This window comes from Tupaia chinensis, unplaced genomic scaffold (assembly GCF_000334495.1).
Source record: "Tupaia chinensis unplaced genomic scaffold, TupChi_1.0 Scaffold139833_1, whole genome shotgun sequence".
Classification (NCBI taxonomy): Eukaryota; Metazoa; Chordata; class Mammalia; order Scandentia; family Tupaiidae; genus Tupaia; species Tupaia belangeri.
Window position 1 is genome coordinate 2,444,767 of NW_006199712.1, and position 16,725 is coordinate 2,461,491.

General features: G+C 39.8%; 1 protein-coding gene across 3 annotated transcripts in view; it reads left to right on the forward strand.

The window, feature by feature from the left end:
• The window catches only part of SLC9A9 (solute carrier family 9 member A9), a 720,836-nt gene that overhangs the window by 472,379 nt on the left and 231,732 nt on the right, over nucleotides 1-16,725 (forward strand). For all 3 annotated transcript variants that reach the window (XM_027765886.1, XM_014593185.2, XM_006162296.3), the window contains exon 12: nucleotides 737-890. In XM_027765886.1, coding sequence (XP_027621687.1) covers nucleotides 737-890 — 154 coding nt within the window. The remainder of the gene's footprint in view (nucleotides 1-736; nucleotides 891-16,725) is intronic.

The following is a 16,725-nucleotide window of genomic DNA, read 5'->3' on the forward strand; positions in this document are numbered from 1 at the left end:
TTTGACAACTCCAATGAATATCTAGAGAATTATACTGAAAAGGCAATTCTAAAATTCCAGTACTGTCTAATTCTATTTATATAACATTCTTAAAAGGATAACATCATAGAAATAGAGAACAGATTACTAGTTTCCACGAATTAAGCAGGGCATGTAAAGGAGGAAGGAGGGCTAGTTATGAAAGGTCAGTATGAGGGATGCATGTGGTGATGAAAATGTTCTGTATCTTGATGGTATCCATGTCCGTACTCTTGTTAAGATATTATGGTATGGTTTTGTAAGACCTGGTCATTATCAATAGGCACACAGGACTTCTGAGTTCTTTCTTTGAATTCCATGTGAATCTACAATTATATCAAAATAAAAGTTAATTTTAAAAAGTAATTGTGTTAGTGGGCCAGCAGGTGGCATGGTGGTTAAGGTGCTGGACTCCCACATGGCTGACCACAATCTGAGTCTCAGATCTGGCAGCTTACTTTATCACTTTCTCTCTCTCTCTCACTTTCTCTCGCTCTCTCTTTCTCTCTCTCTCTCTCTCTCTCTGTGTGTGTGTGTGTGTGTGTGTGTGTGTGTGTGTCTGGTACCCTGCAGCAAATTAAAGAATAATAATGATAATGATAAGTCAAATTTAAAAAGGATAAAAAGTAATTGTGTTAGCAAATTGTGAAGCTAAATCCATTGAGAAGAGAATGGGACGTGCTAGATGTTTATTTTCTCTTTTAATTTTTCCTGCAAGGTTTGCGAGGAGCAATCGCGTTTGCCTTAGCTATTCGGAACACAGAATCTCAGCCCAAGCAAATGATGTTTACCACCACACTGCTCCTCGTGTTCTTCACCGTCTGGGTGTTTGGAGGAGGCACCACCCCCATGCTGACTTGGCTTCAGATCAGGTGAGTGGCACTGTTTGACAGAGGACATCAGTACGAGGCTCCACTACCGTACTGCTGATTTAGTTGAGAGTACAGTCAATGGCCGGTTTGTACCCTAGCATTCCCTAGATTCAATGTGACCTTCACTTACAAGGTGAAACAATGTGACCTCACACTAAGGTGACTTTTCCAAGAGTCTTAGAAATCCCATGATAGTGTCTGTTTACAGTCTGTCCCTAGAAACGAATTTATTCATCTATTAGCCTTTCCCATCAACAATATTAATTAAGTGCAATGTACTATACTAGAGTTTTCAAAAATAAGTAAGACACAGGTCTTTCATCAAGATATTCACTGTACAGTGGGATTGATACAGACAAAGCTGTCTTAACAAAGAGAAATTAAATTGGTTTTGTTATTAGTTTTACAACACCTAAGAAAGAAAGAAGGACATAGGTAGGGCTTAAATGTACTTGGTCAATGAGCCGTATTTCACAATATGGAGCTGTAGACACCAGTTAAATACTTTCTCACAGGAAAGGGGGGGGGTCAAGACTTCAGTCAGGGACCCTCCCTTCAATAGTGTCTGGAAAATGATTGCTATAACCCTGGAGTATGGAGGTAGCAGATGACTTGACAAAAATGGTTAGCTGGTACCAATTGTGAAAATGGGTAAAAGTATTTAAAAATACTATCGTCTTTAAATGTTTCCATGAGTTCTCATCATCATATCCCAGAAGGTAACAACAGTGCTTTTGTTTTTCAAATCCATACATCTGGTCCCTCCTGGTCCCATCTATTCTCTGTACTGCAAATTCCTACCTACGACCCCTGACTATCCATCTGACTGGAAAAAGGACTTCCAAAAAGATTCTTACAGGCAAGGACTCTGTTATTCCAGTTTGTAGTATAGAACATGGTACTTAGTAGGATTGAATAAATAATTCATGAAAAGTTAAATGAACATAACCACAAAGTTAAATGCTTTTATTGAGTATTTGCTGATCATTTTCTAGCCATTGAACAAAGAGTAAGCAGAAGCAGGTCTCACAAGTTCAGTATTAGAAAGTTTATGCCTAAACCAGGCCAAGTGGCTATCCATTAAACCAAATTCAAGGGGAAAAGTACCTCTTGAAGTACTGTGAATATTGCTAACCACATACAGGGCTTTGACTAAAGGTGCACAGAGAATGTTTTGAAATGCTTGTTGAGTTATTTCCTAGGCATATAAATGTGACCTGCAATTTCTTTCACAGTGGTGGTTACCCGTAGGCGCCTATGGATGAGTACACACATTGCATTAAACCCGATAACACTGGATCCCCTGTGAACTGTTAGTAAGATAGTGGTGTGTTAAGGTTTCTGGAAAATAAAATTTAGTAGATGGATTCACGGATGGAAAAATTGAGGCTTAGAAAACAAAGGTTAGAGAATACGAATCCCCACAAAATGAAAGTGTTAAGTACCTTATCAGGTAAGTTATTGATAAGATGATTGAACGCATAATCATAAAGTCATGTCAACATTTTCTTAATCAAATGTACCTTGTTTTCTACTATTTCTTTCTTCACTCTGAAGAAGTTGTCCCCAAGTGAGTAATGTGTTTTATCCTACAGTATTTAGTTAATTCTCCTACAGTGTTTTCCCAAGGCATCCGTTGACTTCAACTAGGTGTCATAACTCACACAGTCTCTTGATGACTGGTTCAGCCAGGAGAGGGGATTTAAGAGTGGGGCTTTAGACAGGTTTGAACAATTATCCAGGTCATATGGGATACTGTCTGAAAAGGAAGGGCAGTGATGCCAACCACAGCACACAGGGAAAAGGTGCCTAGCAGTCAACCTAGGCCAGATATTATGGCCCGTTGGGGACAGAGCATCAGGTGGCCAGGTCATGGAGATGCCCATTGGAAATTGGCTCCAAAAAGCCCCATCAATTTAGTGCCAGACTTGGTAACCAACCAGGAACTGGGTAAAGACAGAATTATGATATATTTAGGGAAAGGAACTGACAGGACTCCAGTCTAGCGGGAAAGATAATTATCTCAGCTGGGAACTGGAGTGTAAATCTGAAATCAGGGCAGAAACTCAGTCAGAGAGACCAGAGACCCAGTCACGAGGAAACTAAAGGGAGAAAACTGAAGTTCCTGGAGATGCGGGTGCCTGGGAAGTTAACCCAGGCAGATAGGGAACAGGGCTGCAAGAATAAGTTAAGACCAACGGCATTAAAACTTCAGTGAACATCAGAACCACCTGAAGGGCTTGCCAAAACCCTGCAACCCAGATTGCTGGGTCCCTGTCCACATTTCTGATCTAGTAGGTCTGGGACAAGGCCTGAATTTGCATTTCTACCATATTCCAGGAAATGCTAGTGGCTGCTGGTTGCTGGAGCATAATTTGAGAATGCTGATTTAGACTCCCTTTTCCCTAGTAGAGATGGGGATAAAATTAGGATTGCCCAGGGCCAGATACAGATGAACCTAATGTATAGACTCCTCGGCACCCATACCAGAGGGAGGCAAAGGCTAACCTGAGGAGGAAAAGTCACTGTGCATCAATTGATAGGAGGGAAACGGTATGTAATGAAATAAACAGTGAAGAATCGGACCGTAAGTTAGTATACATACAAACACATACATGGAAATGTCTCATTGGATATTGGCTCCAATTTTGTCATATTTATGACATAAATTCGGTTTAACTATTACAGTGATAACATTTTATGTTCTACTTCCTTGTCACGGTTATCAAAGAAATTATCAAAGAAGTTCTCAATTCCATTCTAGCTCTTAAATTCACAGTTGCCTATGAATTTAAGACTATGTTTAGCAAAGCTTTGTTTATTTACACAACAATCCATTAACCAACTCTCATGTCAGACCCTTTCCATAAAATACCAGAATGTGAGTAAATCAGAGCTTAGTAAAATGACATAAATGGAGATACACAAGGTACAAGAATGCAAATGTAATATCAAATGAAATGGAATCAGCAGATGGCGTAATGGTTATGTCACTGGACTTCCAGGTAGTTGACCATGTTTCAAGTCCCAGACCCAGTAACTTAAAACATGCTGGACACATGTGCACGTGCACCCAAAATTCTGAGAGGAGAATAGGGGAGAAGGGATTGTGGCGTGGCCATCCCCCGTCGGGGGGGGGGGTTTCTTGCTTTCTGTCTCTCTGTTTCTCTCTGTCTCTCTGGTGAGTGTATGTGCGCTATAGCAAAAAAAAAAATCTCTCTTGAAAAATAAGATCAAATGAACCCAAAATCTTCACTTGGAATATGTTTATCTACTTTATATGTCTTTGCCTTCTTAATTCGGTATTTTTTCTCTTAAATTATTAGGTTTGTGCTTGAATTACTTTTTTTAATCCCTGGAATATTTTGCCATCTAGCCAAAAACTACCACCATAGGAGAAAAATAAGATACTTTACATGAGGTAAAAATTGTGATAGTATGAATATGAATTGCATATTACTTTAAAATAGCAATGATCCTAGGCTTAGAGAAACTCTAATGATCTTCACATATGAAACAAATTCTCCATTGAGTAAGTCTTAGCCTGATTACCATTCAAATTTCTTATTTTGGGTTGTTTATGTTCTGTTTAAGAAAAACTGTTTTTAATATAGCATTTGAAACAAATCACACTTTTGTTTCTTAAAATTGCAGATTAAAAAGAACAGACTCCTTTAACATTATTTGAAGGTTTCCATGTAAAAGAAATCAGAATGGTTTCTTGACTAGAATCTGGATCTCCTCCCCTCTGTGGAATACATTAATACTGGTGGTGAGGAAAACCCAACCCACAGTCTCTAAGGAAACGTTCGGCTGTTAGCCAGGAAATAAATGAGATCAAAGGTGTCAGGCTTTGCCCTACAGAGGCCAGTAAGCAGGATTATCATCTAAATAATCACACGTGCTTACAAATCAACATTGAAGACCAGTGGGGCAGAGGCGTGGCACGGGATAATTAACTTCGGGATAGTAATATCGTCTTCGGTTTAGGGTGAGAGCATCACGTGAAGCCAACACAGTTTTAGCCATCCGTACATGAGAATGTAGCCCGTACCATGTTTGCACACCTTTCCTGGGCTCCCCCAGATAAGAATGTTAGATCCATCGCTTTGAACTATCTAAACCAGACTGCTACAGAATTGATCTCCCAGATAGTATTAGCAAATACTAATATTCATACTAATCAACAAGGTGGCCTCTATTTCCTCTAGCTTTTGGCCTCTAAATGCTGTAAACAATAGTAGATAGTTGTTGTTGTTTTTTTTTTACTTTTTTTTTGGAGAGATTTTCACTGTAGGGCGCGTGCGCTCGCCAGACAGACAGAGAGAGACATAGAGACAGAAAGCGAGAAATCACCCCCAAGGGGGGATGGTCACGCCGCAATCTCTTCTCCTCCATTCTCCTCTCGGGATCTTGGGCACGCACGCACACGCGCCCAGCGTGAGTTTTTTTTTTAAGCCACCGGGTCCGGGACACGAACCGCGGTCGACTACGTGGGAGTCCAGCGACATAGCCATTACGCTAACTGCTGGTTCCCAACAGTAGTAGATAGTTTTGTTGAATACTAACTCGAAACTGGATATTAGATAATAAAGTACAAGACAGAAACTCCCTGTGTCTCAGCCTCCAAACCCTAAAATGGGGAGGAGGAAGCAGCTACTTCCTGGGGTGGGTGAGCCCAAGTATGGGCCTACTGTGGGGCTGCAGAACCAGACACTCGCCCGGCTGCCTAAGGCAAGGCTTACCCATCAAACCCGAGCGTCCTCCTGCCATCCTGAACAAATGAGCTTATTCTGATGCCTGCCATCCACCTTGATTAGCAAATCCTCTGGGGAAAAGGAGATATACTTTTATAACCAATCCAGGCTTGTTCAAAACAAACACAGGAAATCTTCATCCATCATGAGTTATGAGGCTGGCTTGCTCATGCAGTCCAGGAATTCTTCCGTGCAGTTTTTCTCTTTGACTCGGAACAGCTAAACAAACCAGCCCTCATCCCAAGTAGCCAAGTGGGAAAGTCTGTCTCCCTTAATTATAGTAATTTAGAGCTATAGGGATTTGTCACGCTCATGCCCATCTTCCCTACCCGTTCTCACTGTAGGGCGCGTGCGCTCGCCAGACAGACAGAGAGAGACATAGAGACAGAAAGCGAGAAATCACCCCCAAGGGGGGATGGTCACGCCGCAATCTCTTCTCCTCCATTCTCCTCTCGGGATCTTGGGCACGCACGCACACGCGCCCAGCGTGAGTTTTTTTTTTAAGCCACCGGGTCCGGGACACGAACCGCGGTCGACTACGTGGGAGTCCAGCGACATAGCCATTACGCTAACTGCTGGTTCCCAACAGTAGTAGATAGTTTTGTTGAATACTAACTCGAAACTGGATATTAGATAATAAAGTACAAGACAGAAACTCCCTGTGTCTCAGCCTCCAAACCCTAAAATGGGGAGGAGGAAGCAGCTACTTCCTGGGGTGGGTGAGCCCAAGTATGGGCCTACTGTGGGGCTGCAGAACCAGACACTCGCCCGGCTGCCTAAGGCAAGGCTTACCCATCAAACCCGAGCGTCCTCCTGCCATCCTGAACAAATGAGCTTATTCTGATGCCTGCCATCCACCTTGATTAGCAAATCCTCTGGGGAAAAGGAGATATACTTTTATAACCAATCCAGGCTTGTTCAAAACAAACACAGGAAATCTTCATCCATCATGAGTTATGAGGCTGGCTTGCTCATGCAGTCCAGGAATTCTTCCGTGCAGTTTTTCTCTTTGACTCGGAACAGCTAAACAAACCAGCCCTCATCCCAAGTAGCCAAGTGGGAAAGTCTGTCTCCCTTAATTATAGTAATTTAGAGCTATAGGGATTTGTCACGCTCATGCCCATCTTCCCTACCCGTTCAGGATTCCAAGCCACCCTGCTGTTGACCTTCCCAGACAACAACAAAGAAACACTTTGCACACAACTAGCCTGTCCATTGCACAGTAAATAGCTTTCAGATAGTACCATGTCTCCTCAACGCTCAAGATTTTAATTATGTATTTCAACTCTATGTCAGAATGTTTTCTTCATCATTTATACTCACTGACTACAAAGTTTTAAATAAAAATCAGTAGAGGAATGTCCCCAAAGGTAAAAACTGTCCTTGGTAATTTTTTTTTTTTAATCTTGGTTGATAGGCGAGTTAAATACATCTGCTTACATACAGCCTTCCTTTATTGCTGAGGTGAGGAAATATCAATTTAGAACAATGGGGGAATACATATAATTAAGTTCCCTTAACATCTAATTGTGTTCTGTTAGGTTTTCTTTCTAGCATCCAAAGTCCAATGCATGTGTAACAATTTGCTTCATTAGTGTGTTAAGGCAGTAGATGGTCACGCACATTTCGGAGTTAGACTGTGTGGGTTCCAGCCCTGTCTTCCTCTCTTTTTAACTGCAGGAAGTTAGCAATAAGCTCAACTTTTGTATTCCTCCATTTTCTTACATGTAAAATTGGAATAATAATAACACCTACCTCTTTGGAATGTTCTAAGGATTAAGTTTTATATTTGTAAATTTGGGAACACAGTAAGTGCCTAACAGGTACTACAACGACAATACCCTAAAGACCCCTGTAAGCCTTTCTTAGTCAAACACTCTGCCACACACATACACACATACTTATAAAGTATTACTAATTAATTCAATGTTCAAAAAAGTAGAGTTAGCCTGGAAAAGGAAAAAAATAGTTTCTGAGGAATTTAATTCATTTTGTGTTGAACGAGATTCACCAGTTTTATAGGCAACTCCTACATTCAAAATGATAAACCTCTAAAGAACAATGCTGATAAGAAGTATTATAATTATGGAACAGCTCAGTAAGACTCTTTCTAATACATGCTTCCCTTTCCTTCTTAACATAATAATCTTTGCTTAGGAACTTCCCAGATATTTAATTTGTTCCATTCCATCAATCCCTATTGATTTTATTATTTTGTATTGATTGTGCACCAGTGCGTATACTTTGTATCAATTTGTATCCATCCACAGACCTGGAAATATGCGCTTGTAAAACATGGAAAATCAATTTACTCATTTGAATGTAGACTTTCGCTTTGTATTCCCTGCCTGCTACTCTCTTTTAAAATTATATTCTAAAATTTTAGTTTCATCTACAATCTGCTTCATAAATCTAAATACTTGTTGCTCAAATAAAATCTAGTTTGACATATTATAGTAGAGATAATGAGTAGTGGCAATAACCTATTGTGGACCTAAAGATAGCCTAACTTTACAATAACTACTATATATTAGCAGCTCCGAAATTTGCTTCCAATGTCATCTGGGGGTGCCATTTCATATGCTTTCTTTCTGGGTACAGAATCTTCCTAGTCCCAGAAATAAGTCTCTACCTTTCGTGCGAGCTATCCTTCACTCGCAGTGTTTTCACCTATCTTCTCTGAACATGCTCTTGAGAACATCAATAACAATAAGCCTCAGCCATTTATTAAGTTTAAGATTTACTAAACAATGGCCATTCTGCTCTATGGAAGAGAATTTATTAGCCTGTTATAATAAAATACGATCCAATATATTTGCCTTACTTTAAGTGACAGACATATATTTACTTAGGTAATAGCTGAAGTCTCAGGAAAAAAAAAACAAAAAAAACAATGATTTTACATGCAGTAGACAGACCTTGTTATGTGAAAGGCTGTGCAGAGGATTCCAAATCTGATTAAAATGGAGTAAGCATCCTTCTCCCACCTTTCTCTTCCTCTGCGTGTACTAAGATCCCTAGACAGAGTACACAGAGCCGTTATAGGAGGACTCTAAGAAGCAAATGGCAGCATACAGAATTTAGCTACTAGGAAACCAGCAGCGAGTTCCCTATTTTTTTTTTCTCTCTTTCTCCCTGGGATCTCTTGTCCTAGACTGAGGTAATTCAAGGAATAGAATTATGCTACAAAGAAGAGAGAAGGCTACAGAGAATTCCCTGTTTCTGGTGTAAGGGACAGGAAAGGAGACCCCTGTGGGTCAGAAGAGTGACTTCCTGGGTTCTTACTCACCTCTGTCCCGGACAGTTACTGAATCGGCAGTGATGACAAGAGCAGTGACTAACATTTCAACCAGAAGAACTGTGGCCCAGTGACCATGGGAGAATTCCTATTGCCTTTTTCTTTTTTCTCTTGATCCTCTAAAATTAGCCTTAGAAGCAGGTGCAATATATAGAATATCAGGGGAAAAAATAAAAAGAGAAAAAATTGGAAACGAACAGCAGTATGGGGAAACCAAAGCCCTGACTTTTATCCAGAGGTCCAGGAAAGGGGACTTGGGGAAGCCGGGCAATGAGAAGAAGACTGCAGAGACCAGAGAACTCAAAAAAGTGATCCTGAACAGTTGTCCATAAACTTGCACTTATCTCCAAGCTGTATACATGTATCTGACCCCAAACAGCACATCCAAGGCTCTGAGAAATGAGCTCCAAGGTGGAGCAGTGGCCAGGCCCCAGACTGGGTATCGGCAGCACATAAGCAGGGCAGAGCTGAAGAGCACAGCAAAGATTTTGAGATTGAACTAACATCAGGACCACTGAGCAAAAAGCAGGTAACAGCGTACACCCTAGACACCATCCGTTTTGATTCCTTAAAAAAAAAAAAATCATTTTTCACAGAAGAATGCTAAAACAGTTAATATATCTGGATCCAGAGTCACTTAACAAAATATTCAAAATTTCCAGGATAAATCCAAAATTACTCAGCATATAAAGAACCAGGAAAATATTAATATCTCATAAGAAAAAAGATATCAATGGATCCCAAGCCTAAAATGACACAGATGTTAAAATTAACAGAATAAGACTTTATTTATTTATTCTTTTGAGAGACTTTTGCTAAGAGCATGTGCTCTTGCCAGAGACACCGAAAGAGAGAAAGTGAGAAATCATCCCCCAGGTGTTGGGGGATGGCCATGCTGCAATCCCTTCTACTCCATTCCCCTCTCAGGGTTTTGGGCACACGCACACATGCGCCTGGTGTCAGTTTCAGGCTATCCAGTCCAGGACTTGAACTGCAGTCAGCTACATGGGAGTCCAATGCCTTAAGCACTATGACACCTGCTGGCCTAGACCAAGACTTTGAAGCAGTTATTATAAACATGCCTCGAGAAGAAAGAGAAAGCACAATGGAAACATGGAAATGAAAAAATGGGAACTAATTAGAGAAATAGAAGCAGCACAAAATAAAAATAGAAATTTTAGAGCTAAAAATGTAATAACCAAAATAAAGCATTCACTAAATTGGTTTACTAGCAAAACAAAGGATGAAAGATTAAAGTTTCAGTAAACTTGAAAATAAAATATTAGAAATGATCCCATCTGTACAAAAGTGAAAATGGAACTTTTCAATACTAGATTTGCACTTAAAAAAAATGACAAAGGCATGTTTTCAGATAGAAGAGAAATTATACCAGAGGGTATTTTGAAAGAACACAAATGAATAACAACTTAAATAGTATCTGTTTAATATTATGAACTATTTTTCCCTCTAAAGATCTTTAAAATCTATATGATTATTGGAAGAAAAAGATTTAACACTGCTTCATGGGATTTCAAAAGCAGGGTTGAATAATGACCAAATTAAATTAAACTAGAAATACATTTTTAAAATTAGAAAATCTCCAAGCACTGAGGAATTAAACAACATAATTCTAAACTATCTATGAGTAAAGATGAAATCTCAAAGGAAATTAGAAAATATTTCGAAGTAAAGGAAAATAAAATTTATCAATTTTTTTTTTTTTGAGCAGTTTTTGCTACAGAGCGCATGCACTTGCCAGGAAGACAGAGACAGAGAGACAGAAAGCGAGAAATCACCACTAAGGAGGGCTGGCCACGCCGCAGTCCCTTCTCCTTCAATCTCCTCTCAGGCTTTTGGGATACAAACATACGCACCCAGCGTGAGTTTAAGCCACCAGGTCTGGTACTCAAACCGCGGTCGACTACATGGGAGTGACATAGCCATTACGCTAACTGCTGGTCCCAAAAATTTATCAGTTTTTGTGGAATGCAGCTAAAGCAGTACTCAGAAAAAATTTATAGCACTAAATACTTCTTTTAGAAAAGAAGACAGGTCTCAAATCAATAATTTAATCTTCCAGGAGAGCAATCTAGATCCAAAGCAAGAAAAGAAAACATAACAGAAGATTTGAACAGATGTCAATGGAATTAATACTAAACAACAGAGAAAAATCAATGGCCAAAATATGGTTCTTTGAAAAGATCGATACACTTGATGAAATTCTAGGCACACTAACGAAAAGAATGCCCAAATCGTCAATATCAAAAATAAAAGGAGGATATCATGATGGATCTTAGAGCAATTACAAAGATAATAAAGGAATATTATAAATAACCTATGGATATATCTTCAACAAAATAAATAAAATGTAATAATCCCTGGCAAACTGCCAAAACCCATTAACTGTGTTTTTAAAAATTATGTTTATTTAACTTTATTTGTTTTATTTATTTATTTTAGTTTGACCAGAGAGAGACAGAGTGAGAGAGAGAGAGAAAGTGAGAAAACAAGCCACCACGTCCGGGACTCAAACCATGGTCAGCCATGTGGGAATCCAGTGCCCTTAACCACCACACCACCTGCCGGCCCATCATCAACTGTATTTTGTTTTTTTGGAGAAGCTTTCGCTATAGGGCACGTGCGCTCGCCAGACAGACAGAGAGAGACAAAGAGACAGAAAGCGAGAAATCACCCCCTGGGGGGATGGCCATGCCGCAATCCCTTCTCCTCCGTTCTCCTCTCGGGATCTTGGGCATGCACACACATGCGCCCGGCATGAGTTTTAAGCCATCCAGTCCGGGACGCGAACCGCGGTCGACTACGTGGGAGTCCAGTGACATAGCCATTACGCTAACTGCTGGTCCCCATCAACTGTATTTTAAAAATAGATTTAAAACCTTCCAAACATGAAAACTCTAGATCCAACTGCCTTTTTTAAAAGAATTATTTATTTAATTTTATTCATTATTATTATTTAATTTGCTATAGGGCATGTGCATTCACCAGAGAGAGAGAGAGAGAGACAGAGAGAGGGGAAAAGTGAGAAAGCAAGTTACCAGGTCTGGGACTCAAACTGTGGTTTGCCATGCCAGAGTTCAGTACCTTAACCATTAAGCCATCTACTGGCTCCTCCAAGTGCTTTTACTGGAAAGTTCTTCATAAGAAGACATAACACTAATCCTAAACACTTTCTTCCTAAAATAGGAAGGACCATTTTCTGACTAATTTTACAAAGTCACAACTCTCTGAATACCAAAGCCAGACAACAATATCTCAAGAGTAGAGCCACAGGTCAATATCTTCCATGAATGTAGATGCAAAAATCAACAAAATATCAGCAAACCCAGTCCAGCAATTTAGAAAAGAGCAAACATCACAACTAAGTGAGATTGATACCAGGAGTACAAGTCTGGTTCGGTATTCAAATATCTATCAGTGAGATCTATCACATTACCAGATAAAAGCATGATCTGTTGGGCATGTGTACATGCATGCCCAAAAGTATCCCAAGAGGAGGGGGCCAGCAGATGGCAACATGGCTACCGCTAGACTCCCATGTAGTCGACTGCAGTTAGAGTCCTAGACCCAAAGGCTTAAAATCTCACACCGGGCAAGTGTGTGTATGCCCCAAATCCTGAGAGGAGAATGGAGGAGAAGGGATTGGGGCATACACACACTTGATCATCCCCCTAGGGGTAATTTCTCACTTTCTGTCTCTGTTTCTCTGGAGAGTATACATGCCCTATAGCAAAAAAAAAAAACCCAAGAGGAGAATGGAAAAGGGATTTTTCACTTTCTCTCTCCTCCCCTCCCTTTCTCCAGTGAGCTCATGCATCCTATACCAAAATGAAAAGTATGATCATAGCAATTAATGCCCAAAAAAATGACAAAAATCAATTGCTATTCATGATAAAAACAAGCAGGAAGAAAAATTTTGCAAATCAGTAATAGAAACAATGTGATAATGGACATCTACAAAAATCTACAGGTGACATTATATTTAATGATGAAACATTGAATGTTCCCCTAATACTGGAAATGAGACAAGATGATCCACATTCACCACTCCTGTTCAATATTGTACTGGTGATCGTAGGTAAAACAACAAGGCAAGAAAAAGAAATAAGAAAATCATGGATTGGAAAGTAAAAAATTTAAATACCCAATCTGCAGATTATGTAACCACAGAATCTAAAAAAAAAGGAAAAAAACCCTAGAAATAAAAAGTGATTTTAGCTAGGTTGTAGGATGCAAAGTTAATGCTCAAAGTGACCATGTATCTACTAGAAATGAATAGTTGGAAACAGAAATTAATAAAGACAATGCCACTTATCAGCTCCAAACATTTAATTACCTAGAAAGAAATCTAATGAACCATATGCAGGATCTGTACTGAACTCTACAAAATGCTAATAAAAGACACCTAGAAAGACCTAAATAAATGGAGAGGCATACTGCATTCATGAACTGGAAGACTAAATACGGCTAAGATTTTAATTCTCTATCAGTTAATCCATAGGTTTAACGCAGTTCTAATAAAATCCCAGCAAGACATTCTGTAAACAGAGAAACTGACTTTTAAATTTATAAAAGAATGCAGAGGAACTAGGATAGCTAAACCAATTTTGAGAAAAAAAAATGAATAAAGTTGGGTGGCTCATACTGCTTCATTTTGTGACTTACTGTAGAGCCGTTGTAACCAAGAAATGTATTGGCTAAGGGATAAACTCAATGAACAAATGGAGAGAAGAAAGAGTCCAGAAATAGATTCATACAAATATGGCCCCTTGGGCTGGCTCTGTGGTACAAGAATGTGCTACCCAAAAGAAGCCAGATCCCACATGCTGAACCTGGTCAGAATCCTGGGCCCAGTGAACCTGAAACACTGGGCATGCACCCCAGGGCCCAAGATCCAACTAGTCGGAGGAATACGGAAGGAAACTGTGGTGTAACCAGACCCTGCAGAGGGCACTCCTCTCTCTCACTCTCATATGTATGTGCACAAACTCTATCATGAATAAAAAAAAGAAAAAGAAAACAAAAACCAAATAGGTCCCACTGGTTTGGACAAAAGCACAGAAGTAATTGAATAGAGTTGTATTTTCACCTCATGGTATTGGACCCATTGATTATCCAAAGTAGACAGAATTTTATAAGGCTCCTAGCATGTTCTGCCCTTCCCCATCCTGGTTTCCGTGCCATGCATATTCTTTGGAACTATAAATATGATGGATTGTATTCCTTTACTTAGGTTTTGGTATCTGGCACAGTTGACTTTAAAGAGATTATCTGGTGGGACTAACATTATCACAGGAACGTTTTTACAAGCAGAGTGTTTTCTCTGGCTAGTCTTTGAAGAGGAACTCATAGATTCAGAACACAAGTAGGATTTGATGCCCTGTTGCTGCCTGAAGATGGAGGTGGCTGTATGGCCAAGACTAAAGGCAGCCTCTGGGAGCTGTCAGCAGTCTCTAGATGACAGCCAGCTGGGAAAAGGGCGCCAAAGGAAGATTTACAACCCAACTGAACTGAATTCTGCCAACAACAAAAATGAGATAGGAAGATTTTCCCACAGAGCCTCAGACAGACTCTGTCCAGCTAACATCTTCACTTCTGCCTTCTGGTAACCTGAACAGAAGATCCAGTTACACTTTTTACCAGCCATTGGAGTGATAGAACTGTGAGTTTACACCAATAGGTATTGTTTGTAAACTGCTAAAGTGGAGGTAGTTTGTTACGCAACACAAACTTAATGCATAGGCCAAAAAAATAAACCTTGACTTGAGCCTCAGATCTTACTAAACAACTTAACTCAAAATAGATCTCAAAATGTAAAATACGAAATTTTGAGAAGAAAATGTAAGAGAAAGTCTTCAAGATCTTGAATTAAGCAAAGGATCCTTGGATCTTATGCCAAAAGTGTAATTCACAGGAGAAAAAAAATGATAAATTAGACCTCATCAAAATGAAAATATTTTGCTTTACAAAGGACACTATTATCAGAATGAAAATACGAACCATGGACTGTGAGAAAATATGGTGGGAAGGCAAAAAGGTACAGGCAGTCTGCATATCACTGTATCAGTCTCTTGTAAAAGTAAACTTAACCATTACTCTTTGACCTAGCACCGTTTCTTGTAAGCATTTACTCTAGAGAGTAAACTGGAGCTAATAATAACATCTATCTCTGAAGATTAAATGTGTGAAAATTAAATGAGATAATAAATGTTAAAGTCCTTTGAGCAGTGCCCAGCACTTAACATACGATCCTATATTACTTACCGTTTTTATTAGAAATAGCAGATGGTTTTACTTATACTATTTTCAGCATATGTTGAGATAATCATATAATTATTTGCTTTTAAATTTGTTGACGTGAGAGGACTTCGAAAACTTTATGCAAAAAATGGAATTAAAGTGCAAGTTTATTTTGGCCCCCCAAAATTTGAAATCCATCATGGTTTTTTTTCATAATCCACATTCTCTGTGAACTTTCTGAAGACTCCTTGTATCAACGGATATCCTGATATTGTATTATCCTTACATTCTCAGAATAGCTTTTTTTTTTTTTTTTAATCCCCTAAAGCTTTGGACTCTGTAATAACTGAGGTCCATTTTAGTGGCCTGGTGTTTAGGGAAACCAGATCCCACGTGGTCTACCATGCAGTTTCAGACCCAGACTCAGGAGCTTGAAAAACTTGCCAGGTGCATGCCCAAGATATTGACAGGACGGGGAAATGGAGAAGGGGCCACAGCATGACTGCCCCATTAGGGGGTGCCTTTTCCCAATCCCTCTCTCCCGTGAGCCCTTGTGCCCTCTGGTAAATTTAAGACAAAACAAAACAATAATGACTGACATTAGTCTATAGTTTTTTTCTTTCTTTATTTTTATTTATTTATTTATTTATTTTTTGAATACAGAGTGATCTTTATTGGGTTTAGATATTGTTAGATATTATTAGAACTAAAAATTGTTCCGTTTTTCATGGTCTAAAGTCACACACTATAGAAATGCTTAGTTTTTAAAGGCTCTCTGAAAGTCAACTGTATACCCTCTGGTTCCTAGAGTCATTTGTTTGTTTTTTTAATTTGCCAGAGGGCACATTCACTCACTGGAGAAAGAGATGGAGAAAGAAAAAGAAAGCTGGAAACATCCCATGTGGGGAATCTCTTCTCCTCCATCTCTCCCTCCTTTTGTGATTTGGGTCATGCATGCACATGCACATGTATATTCCAGCTGCCCATATGGGACTCGGACCATGTGGTAGGCCATGTAGGATCCAGCTACAACACAGGCTGGCCCCCTTGAGTCTCTTTTTTTGGTAGAGGTTTTTGCTATAGGGTGCGTGCGCTCTCCAGAAAGACAGAGAGAGACAGAGAGACAGAAAGCGAGAAATCACCCTCCGGGCCACCCACGTGGCCACGCAGCAATCCCTTCTCCTCTAGTCTCCTCTTGGGATCATGGGGACAAGCCCACACGCGCCTGGCTAAGCCACCGGGTCCAGGACTCAAACCGTGGTCAACTACATGGGAGTCCAGTGACATAGCCATTATGCCAACTGTTGGTCCCTTGAGTCATTTTTAATAGTGTTTAGGGGCTAGCAGGTGATACAGTGTTAGGGCACTGGACTCCCACATGGCTGACTGTGGTTTGAGTCCCACACCTGGCAACTTGCTTTCTCACTTTCCCATCTCTCCCTTTTTCTCTCTCTCTGTCGAGTACATGTGCCCTATAGCAAATTAATAATAATAATTAAATAAATAATTCTTTAAAAATAGC